Source organism: Rosa rugosa, chromosome 2 (assembly GCF_958449725.1).
Source record: "Rosa rugosa chromosome 2, drRosRugo1.1, whole genome shotgun sequence".
Taxonomy (NCBI): Eukaryota; Viridiplantae; Streptophyta; class Magnoliopsida; order Rosales; family Rosaceae; genus Rosa; species Rosa rugosa.
The window spans coordinates 34,547,274-34,562,298 of record NC_084821.1 but is presented as its reverse complement, the minus strand read 5'-3'; the positions used below and the strand labels follow the sequence as shown (position 1 = coordinate 34,562,298).

General features: G+C 35.0%; 1 protein-coding gene across 1 annotated transcript; it reads left to right on the top strand.

Annotated features, from left to right (window-relative positions):
• Window positions 1-9,419: 9,419 nt before the first annotated feature.
• On the top strand, window positions 9,420-10,331 carry LOC133731576 (uncharacterized). Its single transcript, XM_062158949.1, has 3 exons — window positions 9,420-9,533; window positions 9,629-9,737; window positions 9,828-10,331. Exons 1-3 carry the CDS (start codon window positions 9,511-9,513, stop codon window positions 10,095-10,097), a joined length of 402 nt encoding a protein of 133 aa, XP_062014933.1. The 5' UTR covers window positions 9,420-9,510; the 3' UTR covers window positions 10,098-10,331.
• Window positions 10,332-15,025: the final 4,694 nt, after the last annotated feature.

Below are 15,025 nucleotides of genomic sequence, written 5' to 3'. Positions count from 1 at the left end.
TGAGTATGATCATTGAGGAACTTCAAGTCCTCATGTAATTAAGGATCAAGGAACTACAGGTTCTGATCTCTTATAATTACAAAATCCACGATCACAAATTTGTTTAGTAGATCATTTTCACAAAACTTAAGATAAGGAAAAATTTGATATTGACGTAATTAAATTAATGAAATGACGTACCTGAATTCAAAGGGTATACTCATACTCATTCGTCATAAATCAATGGTTGAATATCTGCTTACGTATAAATTGGTGTCAATATAATTCTCTCAAAGCTTCAGGTTTGAGGTTCACCAAATTAAAGCTTTATGATAAATTTTCCATAGCTCCACTCAAAACTTAAGGCTCGAGTCTGCACAATTAGAACTCCAAGTTCTAAGGTGGAGTGAACTTCTTGTATAGTTGTACAAAAAACTTATCAAACGACATACGAGAATTCATCGAAACTTCTGGTTTCGAAGTGGATATAGATTTAAATAAACTGTGAATGTATGCCTGTAATCGAAGCTTCAGGTTCGAATATTTTTTTTTATGAACTACAAGTTTTAAGATTCCGTAATTTGAACTTCGGGTTCAAATAAATTTGGTGCTCGAAACTTCAGGCTCGAGGTGACGAAAGTGAATCTTCAAGTTCACTTTTAACTAATTCATATTTTATACTCAAAGCTTCGGGTTTGAGTTTTACTGTTAGAACTTCAGGTTCTACTATGAAATTTTGAACTTCTGGTTCAAAAATATTACATTCGAAATTCATATGTTCGAGGTATAGGACTGCTGGTCCGTATGAGTAACAAAAAATTAATTTAAAAAATAAGTACTGTAATGAAAGTACATAACAAAATAGGAAAATTGCATGGAAGAAAAATAAATAGATAAACTATGCAATAAAATTAACTGTGGAAACTTCTGGTTCCATTAATGAAGAAATTACACAGAACTTCTGGTCTGCTTCACTTCACAAAATGATAATTTTTTTTTCTCCTCTAATCACACAAACATAATTTTATCTTGTGGATAACGTAGCTTCTAGATTTAGAAAATTGTTCAAAATTGAACTTCAAATTCACATTGTCGTGCGGAGGAGGGAACCCCGCCAATACCCAAACATTTTGAGGAATTTCGACCCTCTTATAATTATTGGGGATCAAAACTATGTGAGTTCATATACTCGATTATATAACTCTGAGGATCTTTTGGCCCTCCTAATTGTATAAATTTGAGAGACTTCATGTCGCAATCTCTGAGGAACTTCAGGCCCCCATATGATCATGGTTCAAGTAACTTGCGATTTCGATCATTGTATAACTCTGAGGAACTTCCGGCCCTCATTAATTGTATAGGCTCTGAGAAACTTCATATAACAGTTTATATTATATAGTTTTCTGAAGAGCTTCAGGTCTTCATGCAATCAGATCCAAAGACTTCAGGTCTTGATCTGGAGTTCAATAATTATCATTAATATATGCTTGCCAATACATGGAGATACATCTGTATATATACCCATTATATATATAAAAAAAAACTCCCTCTTTCTTCGAACATAAAAATGTATGCTCGATCGGACCATGGGATAACATTTGTGAAGCATAAATCAGGGATGTATCTTCAGGGGTATAATTATAACTAATCAACATTTACCCTGCATTGAAGTAACTTACCAGCCTTGCCTGAACCAATAAATGCTAAACCTTTCTCTGTAGGAAACAAAATTAATCAATAAATGAAACTGCAATTATTGTCACATGCCCATTTTAGATGTATAGGAGATAAAAACAAATCATGACTATCCAAATGGGATTGATATGTTATTGAGTTTTAGTAAAACATCAAAACGTTCAATCTATCATGCATCTAGTAAAGCATGCTAGATATTCGCACTTGTATATGGGAAAATAAAAAATACCCCTTGATATGATAAGTACCATACCTATAAGAACACACAATTTACTTGTTTACAAAATGAATGGATATCATGGAAAGATGGATGACATAAGACAATTAATCTGGGATCAATACGTTTGTGAAACAAGATGCCCATATAACAAAACATAATCAGAAAATAGATATTAAACCACAGAGTTCTCGGTGATTTTTAAAATTGCATCACCCAATATGTATGTACTCATCCTCATGATTTTAAAAAAAATATCATATCAATAGAAAAACAAATAAGTAAAACTCGTAGATCATGAATCTTGGTTAGAAGTAACAACATTACACCAAGAACTCTTTGATCATCATAGAGTTTATAAGAAAGAACTCTTTTAGAGCAGAGCGTGCTGATAACGTGTTATAAAGTGGAGAGAAGATAGAGAGAGAATAGTTGAGAGGAAGTAGAAGTGTTCTCATTCAGTCTCATTAGCCTCATTTTTATATAGAGGTAGCGTTTACATCAAAGTACATAACTAACTAATGAGTATTTAGGTGGACAATCATATAGATAATAATATTTACCACATTAGAAAATTTGTTAATTATCTCTCCCTCTCATGTCAAAGGTTTAAACTATAAACCCCGCTCTCCCTTATCTGGTCTCTCTCTCTCTCTCTCTCGTCGAGAGCCATCAATTTCTTCTTCTCCCAAAAGCCTTGAGAGCCGGACCGTCCTTTGTCTCATTTCTCCTCCCAAGCACCGCCGCGATGACGTCGACCGAGACGGAGGACGCCATCGCACCGCCATCACCGATTACCTCAAGAGCTCGAGTCCTGAGTTTGAGGAGGTCAGATTCGTACTCCAAATCTTCCTTATTCATGTTCGATTCTGCAACCAGAGAGCGTTTCTCTCGCCATCAGCGAACCAGTTCACAAGCAATTCGAAAGTCCAGACGTAAGCTTCGATTTAGGTTTTCTGATCTTTCTGTTGAATTTGATTCTGTATTTGGATTTTGCATCTTTGGACCTTGAAATTTCCTTGTTCATTTTCGATTAATTCGATTTCTGCTCTCTCTCTCTCTCTCTCTCTCAGAGCTTCATCTGCGCCTGAAGAAGTGAGATCTTATCATTGACGATTCAGCTCTCGCAGAATCGGAAGCACCATACAAATTCAAGGGTACGCCTCTATCTTATTTTATCATGATCGGAATTTGCTTATTTGGAATTTCTGTCCGGCCATTGATGTTGCTATTGATATATTTGTTGGTTGCTTAGCTAGAGTCTGTGTTAAGAGTTTGTCTGAATTATTGTTACTCTCCACTCTAGAATCATTTTCTTTTTCAATCAGTTTGTGTGGAAGTGGGTGTTTATCGCACACCAGGTGTTCGATTAAATTCCCCTTAAGCTCTGTTTGGGGTTTCAAAATAGAATTATCAATTGAAAGACTTGTGCTTAGCTGCTATTGGAATTATCAATTGCAATGCCTTAGCCATTATATTGTAGTATTCTCTTAAATGGTTGTTCTCTACTAGCTTTGCATCAGAAGGCATGTAATGTTATATATTTAATGTTCTCTAACATAAGCTTAATAAAAATGAGAAATGATACGGAAGTGAGACAAAAGAAAATCTAGTTCTCTTTTTTATGTCTTCTATACCATACATGCTTTGAGGTAAAGTCACCTGTCAATGATAGTTACCTTAATGATTTCTTGATAATGATTCGCTGATGATTAGAATAAGGTAGGTATATTTGGCAAAGATACCAGTGTACATCTTATATATCAGACCGTGCAGTTTATAAAGGTAGATGGATAAGAAGTTTTAGGAAATGAGTGTCGTAGAAAGTTGTGTCTTTATGCATCTCTAAAATTCTGTAATTTCTAGGACTAGTATAATAGCAACTGGTATGAATTACCACTTTGCAGATTGACAGCTCTTCTAGTAGTATGTTTCTAATCTCATGTGTGAATTACCACTTTTTCGTTGTGCTAATGCTTTTATTCCTATCACATACATTAGTTTTCCATCATGTGAATCATTACAGATTGTTGCTCGTTCATGATTACATAATTTATTTGTTATACATTTCTCTTATTTGTAGCTCTTGAGAAGTTGCTGAAGGATTTGCTACTGGAAATGAAGTACGTGTATGTGGTCTCTCGTATTTACATCCCTTTAGCTTCACTCCTACCTAAGTCTTTGGTTTAACCAATATGAACTGATAAAACTGGTTTCTAAGACATTGTGAGATGACATCAGTTAGTTGCAATAATGCAATAGTTCGATATATCTATGTGAATGAACCTTTTTGAAATTGCTTATTCTGAAGCAATAGAAGAGATTTGATTGTTGTTTTTTTTATTTTTTTTTCCCAAACTATTTGAGCTCTTTAAAGCAAATCTGATCAATTAGATGTTTCTAATTGCAGACTGACGTGTTCTTAGCACCACAGATTGCTATAGCTACAACAAGGTTCAATATAAACATGGTAAACTCTATTCAATCTCTATATTCTTTTCCTTGGTGTTAATTTGCCTTTTGACTTTAGAGCACCAATAGTTTCCTCCTGATCTTTTTTTTTTTTTTTTTTTTTTTTTTTGAGAATTGAGAGCTGTGCATTATCTAAAAATTCTATGAAATAACTTCAGGGTTAAACTGAAATAGTAAATTTTGTAGCTTTTTATTAATGTCATTCAATATTGTCCAGTTCCAATTTCAATAGTAAATCCGTAAGTGTTGAATTTATGATGAAGATCCAAGTAAAGCTGTTCTTTTAAGAAACAAGATGTATTTGAAGTGGAATGTGGCAATGTGCAGTGAATGCTTTGAGGCAATCCACCCCGGTGGCTTTACACTACGACTTTAATTAGGTTCATTTTATTTGTATTGGTTTTGCTATAAGCTTCATTTGTGATTGCTTCCACAGCATTGGTTTGTGTACTGTATACTGCTCAACTTTTTATACAAGTGAAGGTTCTCTTATGAAATTGCAACAAGCAAAGAATTAGACATATTTGTTATTCGTTTTTATTTATAAAGTTTTTGGGTGACATTGGAACAACAAAGAATTTTGTTTTGTTTTGTTTTTTTTTTAATTGAATTTACGGCGTGCAAAGCATGCCTTAAAAAAAAATTTACGGCATGCTTTAAGGTCATTTACGGTGTGCGTACCAAACTTTACGGCATGCATATCAAGTTTAACGGCGTGCTTTTAGGTCATTTACGGCGTGCATACCAAATTTTACGGCGTGCATTTGCACGCTGTAAAAAGACAAAAAAATTTCATTTTTTACGACGCGGTCTATAAGGGCGCATTTTTGCCCGAGTTTGCACGTCGTAAATGGCTTGTTTTCCTGTAGTGTCTGTTGTCTTTTCAGGCATTCAAAAGACAAAATCACCTACTTAGCAGGTATGAACCTTGCTTTGATCTTTGTACACTTGGGTATGTTTTCATGCTAGGAGTTTTACGACTTTTATTGATATAAGCCTGTATTTTTTCAAAGACTTAGACAACATATTTATGGCCTTAGGATTCTATGAAATAGGTTGGAATGGCTGTTCATATGAGTGCCAGAGCTTTGAAAGCATCTTTTAATACAAATAAGTTGTACAGTATAAGGAGTTAATTTGCGTGTTTTGGGGGGGGGGGGGAATCAGTAACTTATGATGAAATAGTATGCCTCTTTTGATTTTGTAGTGATGCTCAAGATTGGAAGTGCATTTGTATACAATTTAATTGCATCTGTGCATTTGATCTCCATCATATTATATGTTTTGGATCACTATCTGCATATAGAATATTTCTTATGATTTGTGAGTTTGGTCATGTTGTATCTGATTTCAAAGATTGTGTTAGTAATACTAATATGGTGGTCAATTTGAGTTATTTTTGGCATTGAGTAAGTGTTTCAGTTCATTCCTTGATATTGATTCATAAATCTAATGCAAAATTGAATGTCAGGATGAGTTTTATTGAGAGTGGAGATGACTACAAAGAAAACACTGGGTATGACGACGATAATATTGGGTATGACGACAGTGAGACACAAGATATCGGCGGTATGTTTCATCAGCAAGCAATGTCTCCCAGCAATGACAATGGTTCATTAGAGACTCCTACGATAATAAAGAGACAAAGAGGCCCAAACAAAAAAATTGGCCATTGGAGGAACCAGAAAAACAGTTGTGGAACCGCTTTGGCCATCCTAAGGTTCGCTGAAAAAGGTGGCAAAATTTTTCAGATATTTGGGCATTTTATCAAAAGATTTTTCACTATTTTCAATTAGCAAACCTAACTTTCGCAAGTTCAACAAAAGTGACAACTATGAAAGGGTTTGGAATCGTGTAAAGGTAAATGTACAATCTTTTAATTTTTCCCATTCCGTTGCTCACATATGCATTAATTTGTTTTAGTTCTCCTTATATATTGTCATGATACTGGAGAAATTATTGTTAACAATTTTTGTAGGAAACTCTTGACTTGACACACCCACGAGTTGTCTGTTTGGAAAGTAAAATCAAGGAAAAGGTCAATGATTACACGCATTTCTATGCATATAATTGTATCTAAAACATTATAAATAAGTTAATCATTGAGCCAATTATAATGTAATTAATCTAGTTTTCTATATTATGTAGGAAATAAGCGGAATTGCGGAAATGAGATAAAAAGGCGCGAAATTAGAGCAAATTGGAATTTCTGAGAAAAAGACGAAAAGTCAACGCCAAATCAACCATAGTCAATGTCAGCGAGAGAAGTGAAACCCGACTACTTTCTTGATGGTTGGTGGGGAAATATATTGAGATTGTGGAGGGTACGGATTTCCCGTTTTCCCCCACTTTCCGATCACATTTTCACATCCTAACCGTTCCGTTTTTAGGTCCTAATGTATAGATCACCTCTGTAAAATTTCAGCCAATTTGGTGATCGTTAAGGCATCTAAAACTGCAAATTACAACAATGTACACGAACGGTTCCGGTTCGACAGATTCGGTTCGTTCGTGTAAATTGTAGTTTTGGATGACTTAACGATCACTAAATTGGCTGAAATTTTGTAGAGATGATCTATACATTAGAACCTAAAAACTGAACGGTTAAGATCAAAATATGTGATCTGAAAGTGGGTGAAAACTGGAAATCCGTACTGAAATTTCTGTACGGACGTCCGCACCTGAGAAAAATCCTATATATATATATATATACATACCTATCCAGAGTGAGGCCTCACTCTGAAATTAACGTGTGAGGTCAATTTGGCTGAAACCTTGTAGAGATGATCTATACATTAGAACTTAAAAACTGAACGGTTAAGATCAAAATATGTGATCTGAAAGTGGGTAAAAACTGGAAATACGTACTGAAATTTCTGTACGGACGTCCGCACCTGAGAAAAATCCTATATATATATATATATATATATATATATATACATACATACATACCTATCCAGAGTGAGGCCTCACTCTGAAATTAACGTATGAGGTTGGAGTTTAGGGTCACTTTTCAGTCTCATATCCACATCTCGACCGTTCAGTTTTTAGGTACTAATGTATACATCATCTCTGCAAGGTTTCAGCCAAATTGATGGTCGTTAAGGTATCTAACTCACTTAAACCAAAGGACGAACTGAATCTGTCCACCCTAAACCGTACTACCTTTAAGGCAGTTATCAATGTCTTAATGACCATCAATTTGCCTGAAATCTCGCAGAGATGATCTATACATTAGTACCTAAAAACTGAACGATCGAGATGTAGATATGAGACCGAAAAGTGAACCTAAACTCCAACCTCACACGTTAATTTCAGAGTGAGGCCTTACTCTGGATAGAATCTGAATATATAGAGAATAAAGAAATAGAAAAAAGAAAAAGAAATAATAAAAGAAGAATGAATAGCTGCAGCACGTGGTGGTCTGTCAATTAAGCAATTGCTTAATTGACCTTTCCCCCTCAATCCAATTGTATGCAGCCACCTCACCATTTTCTTTTATCCTTTCCTTTCTCTGAAGAAACCACCGAGACCCCCCATCTTCTCTCTTCTTGGATACCAATAGCCACACACATTTTTTGGCCCTCAGCCTTATATATATAATCCCTTCACCCTAATACTCTCCCACCCTTGAGTAGCCGAGAACAGCCGCCACCATCACCCTTCTCTCTCTCCCTTCAATCACCGAAACCGCCCACACCCTTTACCATTTGTAATTTTCATTTTTCTTTTCCTCACATTTCCACCATCAATTTCTCAAGAAATTTCAAGGAACTTTAAGGGATCTCATCTACATCAAGACTTGAGATTGGGTATAGTGGGAAGCCATAAATCAAGGCTTGTCATAATTGCTCGATAGCAATTTGTGACTTGTTCTTGTCACTTCTCACTCCTCTTTACCTTTACTTATTTAATTGATGTATTTTGTTGTTGATTTGTGGATGGGTTGTGAGTAGTCTATTTAGGAAGCTAGAGTTGAGCCCTAGCATGGATTTAATGTAATAAATATGTTTTAATTCAATGGTTTTCAATTTTGTGTTTGACATATGTTTTATTCTATATTATTTGGCTTAGATGCATGATTAGGAGCTTGATTAAATTATGGAACCTAATCACTTCTCTAATTTATGGCTAGGACACTAGTTTAGAACATGGTTAGTTACAGTGTCAATTTCGATTGCTGTATTGGCTAGCTTGGGAACCTTGATTCTAGGACTCTTCGCCTTTTGGTGCAACTAGAGACCCTAACAAGGCTCTAGATTGTCCCAATTGAGTTTCTACGACCATTGATCTGGAGTAGAAATACCCTTTAAGGAATCTAATGACCTATGAGCCTTGAAAAGCCTTGAGTACGGTTCTTGATGTCATTATGAATTGTTTGACCATTGTCGAAACATATTTGTGCATTGAATTTGGCTAGGAAGATACCCTAGTGACCTAATTTGCATTTCTTGATTAGTTTCTACTATCTTTATTTTTAGTTGCAATTTTAATTTTCAATTGTCAATTTTATTTTTCGAAATCAAAAATCAAATTTCACAAACCACTTTCATTGTCAATACTGTTTGGTTTTGAGTTTCCACATTCACTTGTGGTTCTCTTGACCCATTTTAGGCTTGGTTGTTCCGAGCCGACCGGTATGTAAATAGCTTAATGCTATTTTTTAAGTTTTATTTGTTAAATTGTTAGCGACTTAATAATCAACATAACCAAATATTGGAGTTAGCTTTTCAATCCCCGTGATACGATAATTTCGGGTTCAAATATTTCTCACTTCTTTGATGACCGTGCCCTTATTGCATGTAAGTTGCATTTAAGCACCAAATCAGTCAAGAGCAAGTTGAATGAATGCTAAAAGCATTGGAAGTTTCAATTGAGCAAGAAATGGTTTAAACCATTCAAGAACAGTCCCCTTAGGTTTCGCAAACCTGATGATGATTGTGTTGATGAGGACCAATGGAAAGTGTTTGTTGCAAAGAAGCATCAAGTAATGAAAAATTGTTTACCTTATTACCTTATTTAATTGCTTTTTTTTTTTTTTTTTCTACTTAATGATTTTCACTTATGGATCACATAGAGGATGGTAACCATCAACAAAAGCAATCGGTCTCAAAAGAGAATGAATCAGTCAACAGGGACACAAACCTATGCTAGTGTGGCTCATGAATATGTATGTTAGTCTATACTTTTAGTTATTTTCCATTTTATTGACTACAAATTTTGATGTATGTTTATATAATATGTACCATCCTTTAAATTGCACAGGAACTTTTGCATGGTAATTAAAGAGCCAGATAGATGGGAATTGTTCAAATTAACACATCGAAAGGTAGGAACTCAAGAGCCAATTGATGCAGAAAGTGCAAAAGCAATTGTAAGCGCTATATGAAATATCAGTTTCTATTTAACAAATACGAGACTAATCTAATTCTTGAATCTATAATATAATATTTATATTTTGTAGGCGGATTTTGACGAGGCTGAACAAAAGAGGCTAAACATGAATGTTGACATTATTGCTCCAAAAATTCGTGAAAAAATGTATGCTGAGGTTCTTGGTAAGGAGAAGGGAAACCGATTAAGGGTTCTTAGAGCGGGGGTTACCTGGGATGAAGTTCCTGGAATTCATCTAGAAGAGCAAGGTGTTTCAAAGGAAGTGCAATTCTTGTTAGAGCGATTGGAAGCACAAACCAAAGAGGCACAAAAGAGGGAAGCACGTATATATGATGGATGAATCACAAAGGAAAATGGCTGAACAAACACAAAAGATGGAAGAAATTTTTCAAGTAAGGTTTGTAGGCATGGCAGTCCAGAAAATGGGAGAGATGTTTAAAAAATGTGGAATATCGGTGGATACATAAGAAGATATGGTGCAAACAATGTCTCAGTTTGCTCATCACATTTCTCAAAGGCCGTAAAATGTGGTTTTTTCCCCAAATCATCATTTGAGTTTAGCATTTGAGTGTTCTAATATGCAGATGGATTGAAGACATTGCTTGAAGATGGTGGTCGCTCGTTCAAGTCTGTTGAAATTTGTTTGATATTAAAATAATATTTTTGTATTAGTATTTCCATTTTCTAGTCATTTGAGATTTCGGACTAATTTTAATTCTTGTCTTTTGTTAGTTTAAAGTTCAAACTTTGTAGATTTTATTATTATTATATTTTCCGTAGAATATTAATGGTTATGCTTTATTGTTATTAATGTTTTTTTTTAATTCCGTGAAAATTGGGATTATTTAGATATAATTTATTTATATTAAAATTACTGATTTTCATAATATATATTTTTTTAGGGGAAATGCTCATTTACCCAATTTTAGCTTAAAATTTGCCCATTTGCTCCACTAACAGTTTTTTAACCCCATTTACCCAAAACACTCTAAGGGATTATTTCCCCTTTACCCAATTAATTCTTTTTTTATTCTTTTTATTTATTTTGGGATTTTTTTGCCCTCTCCTTCTTTCTCACTTAGAGGGAGAAATCATCGTCCACCTTGCCGGACTTCGGTGACCAGTGGCTGGCCGCCGACTCCGGTGACCGGAATCCGGCGGCCGGTGACCAGAATCCGGAATCCGGCTACCGGACTGGTGTCGGGATTCCGGCATCTGAATTTATTGCCCCTCAATAGTACTCAGTAACCATATTATTGCCCCCCAGTAATCATATTATTGCCCCCCAATAATCTATTGACTCTATGTTATTATTTGTGGGAATTATGTTTTTGATAGCTGATACATTTATTTGTGTTTATAGAGTGGAATTGTAGTGTACTATGTTGGTCTATTGGGGGGCAATAGACATATTATTGCCCCCCAATAATCTATTGACTCTATGTTATTCCCCCAATAATCTATTGACTCTATGTTATTATTTGTGGGAATTATGTTTTTGATAGCTGATACGTTTATTTGTGTTTATAGAGTGGAAATATAGTGTACTATGTTGGTCTATTGGGGGGCAATAGACATATTATTGCCCCCCAGTAATGTGATTTTTGGGAGTCAGTAATGGCGGCTTCCCTTGTGGACACCCATGATCCTCCAGCCAGATTCTGGCACGATTCCGACTGGACCGCCTTCGTCTTCTCCAGTCGCTCACCTGCAGCCCATCTCCGACCGGTCCCAGCCCCGACGCAGCCCATCTCCAGGTCCTCTTCTCCAGTCGCTCACCTGCAGCCCATCTCTGACCGGTCCCATCTCCGCCTTCGTCTTCTCCAGGTCCTCTTCTCCAGTCGCTCACCTGCAGCCCATCTCTAACCGGTCTCAGTTTGGTGAGGTTTCGGCACTGCAGCGGGATGGGAGCTTCAGATCGGTGATCGGTGATTGAGGGTGGTCGACACCAGATCAGTGATTGGCACCAGATCGGTGATTGGTACCAGAACGATGTTCGGCGATTGACGGTGGGCTTGAGGTCGACGAAGATGGGGCTTGGGATGTGCTAGCCGGCGCCGGGCTCAAGGTCGACGAAGAAGGTGTGGTCGCCACTGCCGGCTGGAGAGAGAGAGAGAGAGTCTGGGAGGAGAGAGAGTCTGAGAAGAGAGAGATCTGTGAGTTTCAATTTGATTAATAGGGGCAAAACTGTCAGTAGATGTTGAATTGGGTAAATGGGGTTAGAATACTCTTAGTGGAGCAAGTGGACAATTTTTAAGCTGAAATTGAGTAAGTGGTCACAGCCCCTTTTTTTAAATATAAAATTTAAATGATACCGATGTCATAGCGTGCCCATTGCTTGATATCCGTAATTTTGGGTAAATTAGTATTGATAAATTTTAAATACACACCCCTAATCACTTAATACACATCCCTATTATTTTATATTTCAAATTAGATTTTGTAGGTAGGTTAAATGACCAAAACAAACATCTATCATATTTTCATTATATTAAACTATTTATGTATAAATTGTTAGATAAACACAACAAATTTCTATACATGACCTCCTAATGTAATACAAGAATAAAGTTAGAAACTATCTAATTTAATTTTTCCTTAGATAAATTGTAATTAAATGAGGTTAGAAACCATAATATTTAGAATTTCAAAATCAATGACATTAAATGTTTTTAAAACGGATCCCATTTTTTAGTTAATTTCTTCTTCTTCTTTTTTCAAAGAGATATGATTAATCAATTTATTTTTTAATATAAAACATCACGGGTGAAAAAACTTTGTAATTGTTAATTTGTTTAGCCCCTCTAATGACAACTTTGTAGTTCTGCCATTGTGAATAAACTACTGATATAGTTTTGGTTAAATGTTCAACTCATAATTTTATACTTGATTAACATGGTGTTTGGTGGATGAGAACTCAAATAATACAAAACCTATTTATATGCATCTATTTAAAGTGAACAATAATAAATCTTTATGGATTTCTCAATAACTAACACAAGTAATCAATATGGTCATTTACAAAACATCAATTAATATACTAGAAGATACTAATCATATTAAATAGTAGCCTTAATATAGTCAAATAATAGGATATTTCATTATTTTTGAGATTAAGGATATTTTAGGTACTTTGGGTTGTGTATTTAGTAAAATATTAGAATGAGAAATTAAATGAGTGGTGTATTAAGTATGGAGTGTGTATTAAGTAATTAGGGGTGTGTATTTAAAACTTCTCATTAGTATTATGTAGAAAATATATCCTAATATTAAATAAAATATAACATATTTTGTATTTTGTATACAAAATATAAAATACAAAATAGAAGTATTTATGTATTTTGATAAATATAAAAATAGAAAATAAAAGCAAATGAGGAGAGAGAGAAAATAAAAATTGATGCAGTAAAAAAAAAAAAAAAAGGGGAGATACTAAAGTTTTAAGCATGGCTTTTGGTTAGTGGATCTTGCGATAGAGAATTCCCTTTTTTATTCCGTGGCTGCCCCGTACCCAATGAGTTTTAGATATCCTTATTCGTATCATTTGAAGCAAAAGATACAGAAAAAAAAAATGTATTCTATGAGTCTATATAGTGATTTACTTTTACCAGGCAATACCACCACTGCATACAATCTCGCTCTATAATCTTGATCTTCAAAGTTTTTATTACTTGATGAAATTTCTTTATTGGAGTAGGGCTGTCACGCCCCGAATTTTGAATAAATAAATTCAAATCCGAAACGCGATAACTTAACCAGTACAAGAAAAACACATAAAATTTTTCATTTAAATTAAGCAATTAAACAAACTGAGCTCACAATGTCAATACCGACTCGTTCTTTAGAGTCACATATTACGTTACAGATAGTTTACAAATTAAACTGAATGACAATTCAATAAGTAAACACACCCACCACAACTCACTACACAACGGAAGACTTAAAACTAAGAGTACCCTTCGACGTCCACGCTACCGAACATACACCTCAGCTTCGACGACGATTAATCGATATTCTAACTTGCACAATAAACCCTACACCATGGAATAGTGCACCGGGTTGAAACGACAAACCCGGTAAGCTTTTGCAAGCTCGTGTGAGTAAACTCAATTAAAATGACTCACGTCATGCATGCTTATAATTTCTCAGCTCGTGAGATAATTAAAGCAATTAACAACATTTAACTCCACAAACACAACCAAACATCCAATCACACTAGATAAAAATTAGTAATCCCTGCATAGAAATTTAGTGCAGGAGATCACCAAATTCACACAATTCAAATCATAACAAGTCCTGCATATAACTTAGTTCAGGAGATTATATTTAAAATCAAACAATTAGAATGACACGGAAAATAGATAAAGAAGTCAAACAACTCACACTAGAGTCGATGATCACCCATCAACACCAGAGTCGATGATCACCCATCAACTTCAAATAAATCATCTCACAACAACCCACATCATTTACACAAAATCATCACGCAGATCATCACACAGATCACCACACAGGTCATCACACAGATATTGTTTCCCTATCTCCATCAACCTCCAAAACAATGGCGAAACCAATTCCAAAACAATATGTTCTCAACTCAAAACCATCATCAAAATCATACACATTTCAATCAAAGCTCAAACCGACAAAACCCTCTTTCCTTTCAAATTCTATTTGTTTGCCTCAATATCACAACGCACAACAAAAGTGAACAACACGCCCAATTCCATCAAGATATATATATTTCACGTAATATATATATATATATATATATATATATATATATATACACACACACATAGTCATCCACTCATGGATGCCTACCAATACCAACTATAGTTCACATGCACCAAAATCCGAGAAATTCATTTTATACTTAAATTCATTTTTTTACCTGTGAGCCGTAGCCCTATGAACCGTAGTCGATCGAGTTCATATTATTTCAAACAAATCTTTATTTTCGAAAACGATTTACAATTATCAATCAATTCCGACAATTAAATAACTCGGTTCGTAATTGAACCATGTGAGATTTACTCACCTCTAAATTCCCGCTGCGTCTTCTTAACAGCTCAAAACATGATTCACAATTGCCCGCCAACTCAAACCGTCAATCACCTAACCAAATATGATATTTAACTTAGCGCACAATTCATAAAACACACTTATACAAAGATCCAGCAGTCGGATCTTTACCCGTGACCACACAAAGTAATCGGGACACTACAATCATTATATCAAAACTACAAGTCGATCGGACGGCCAAAT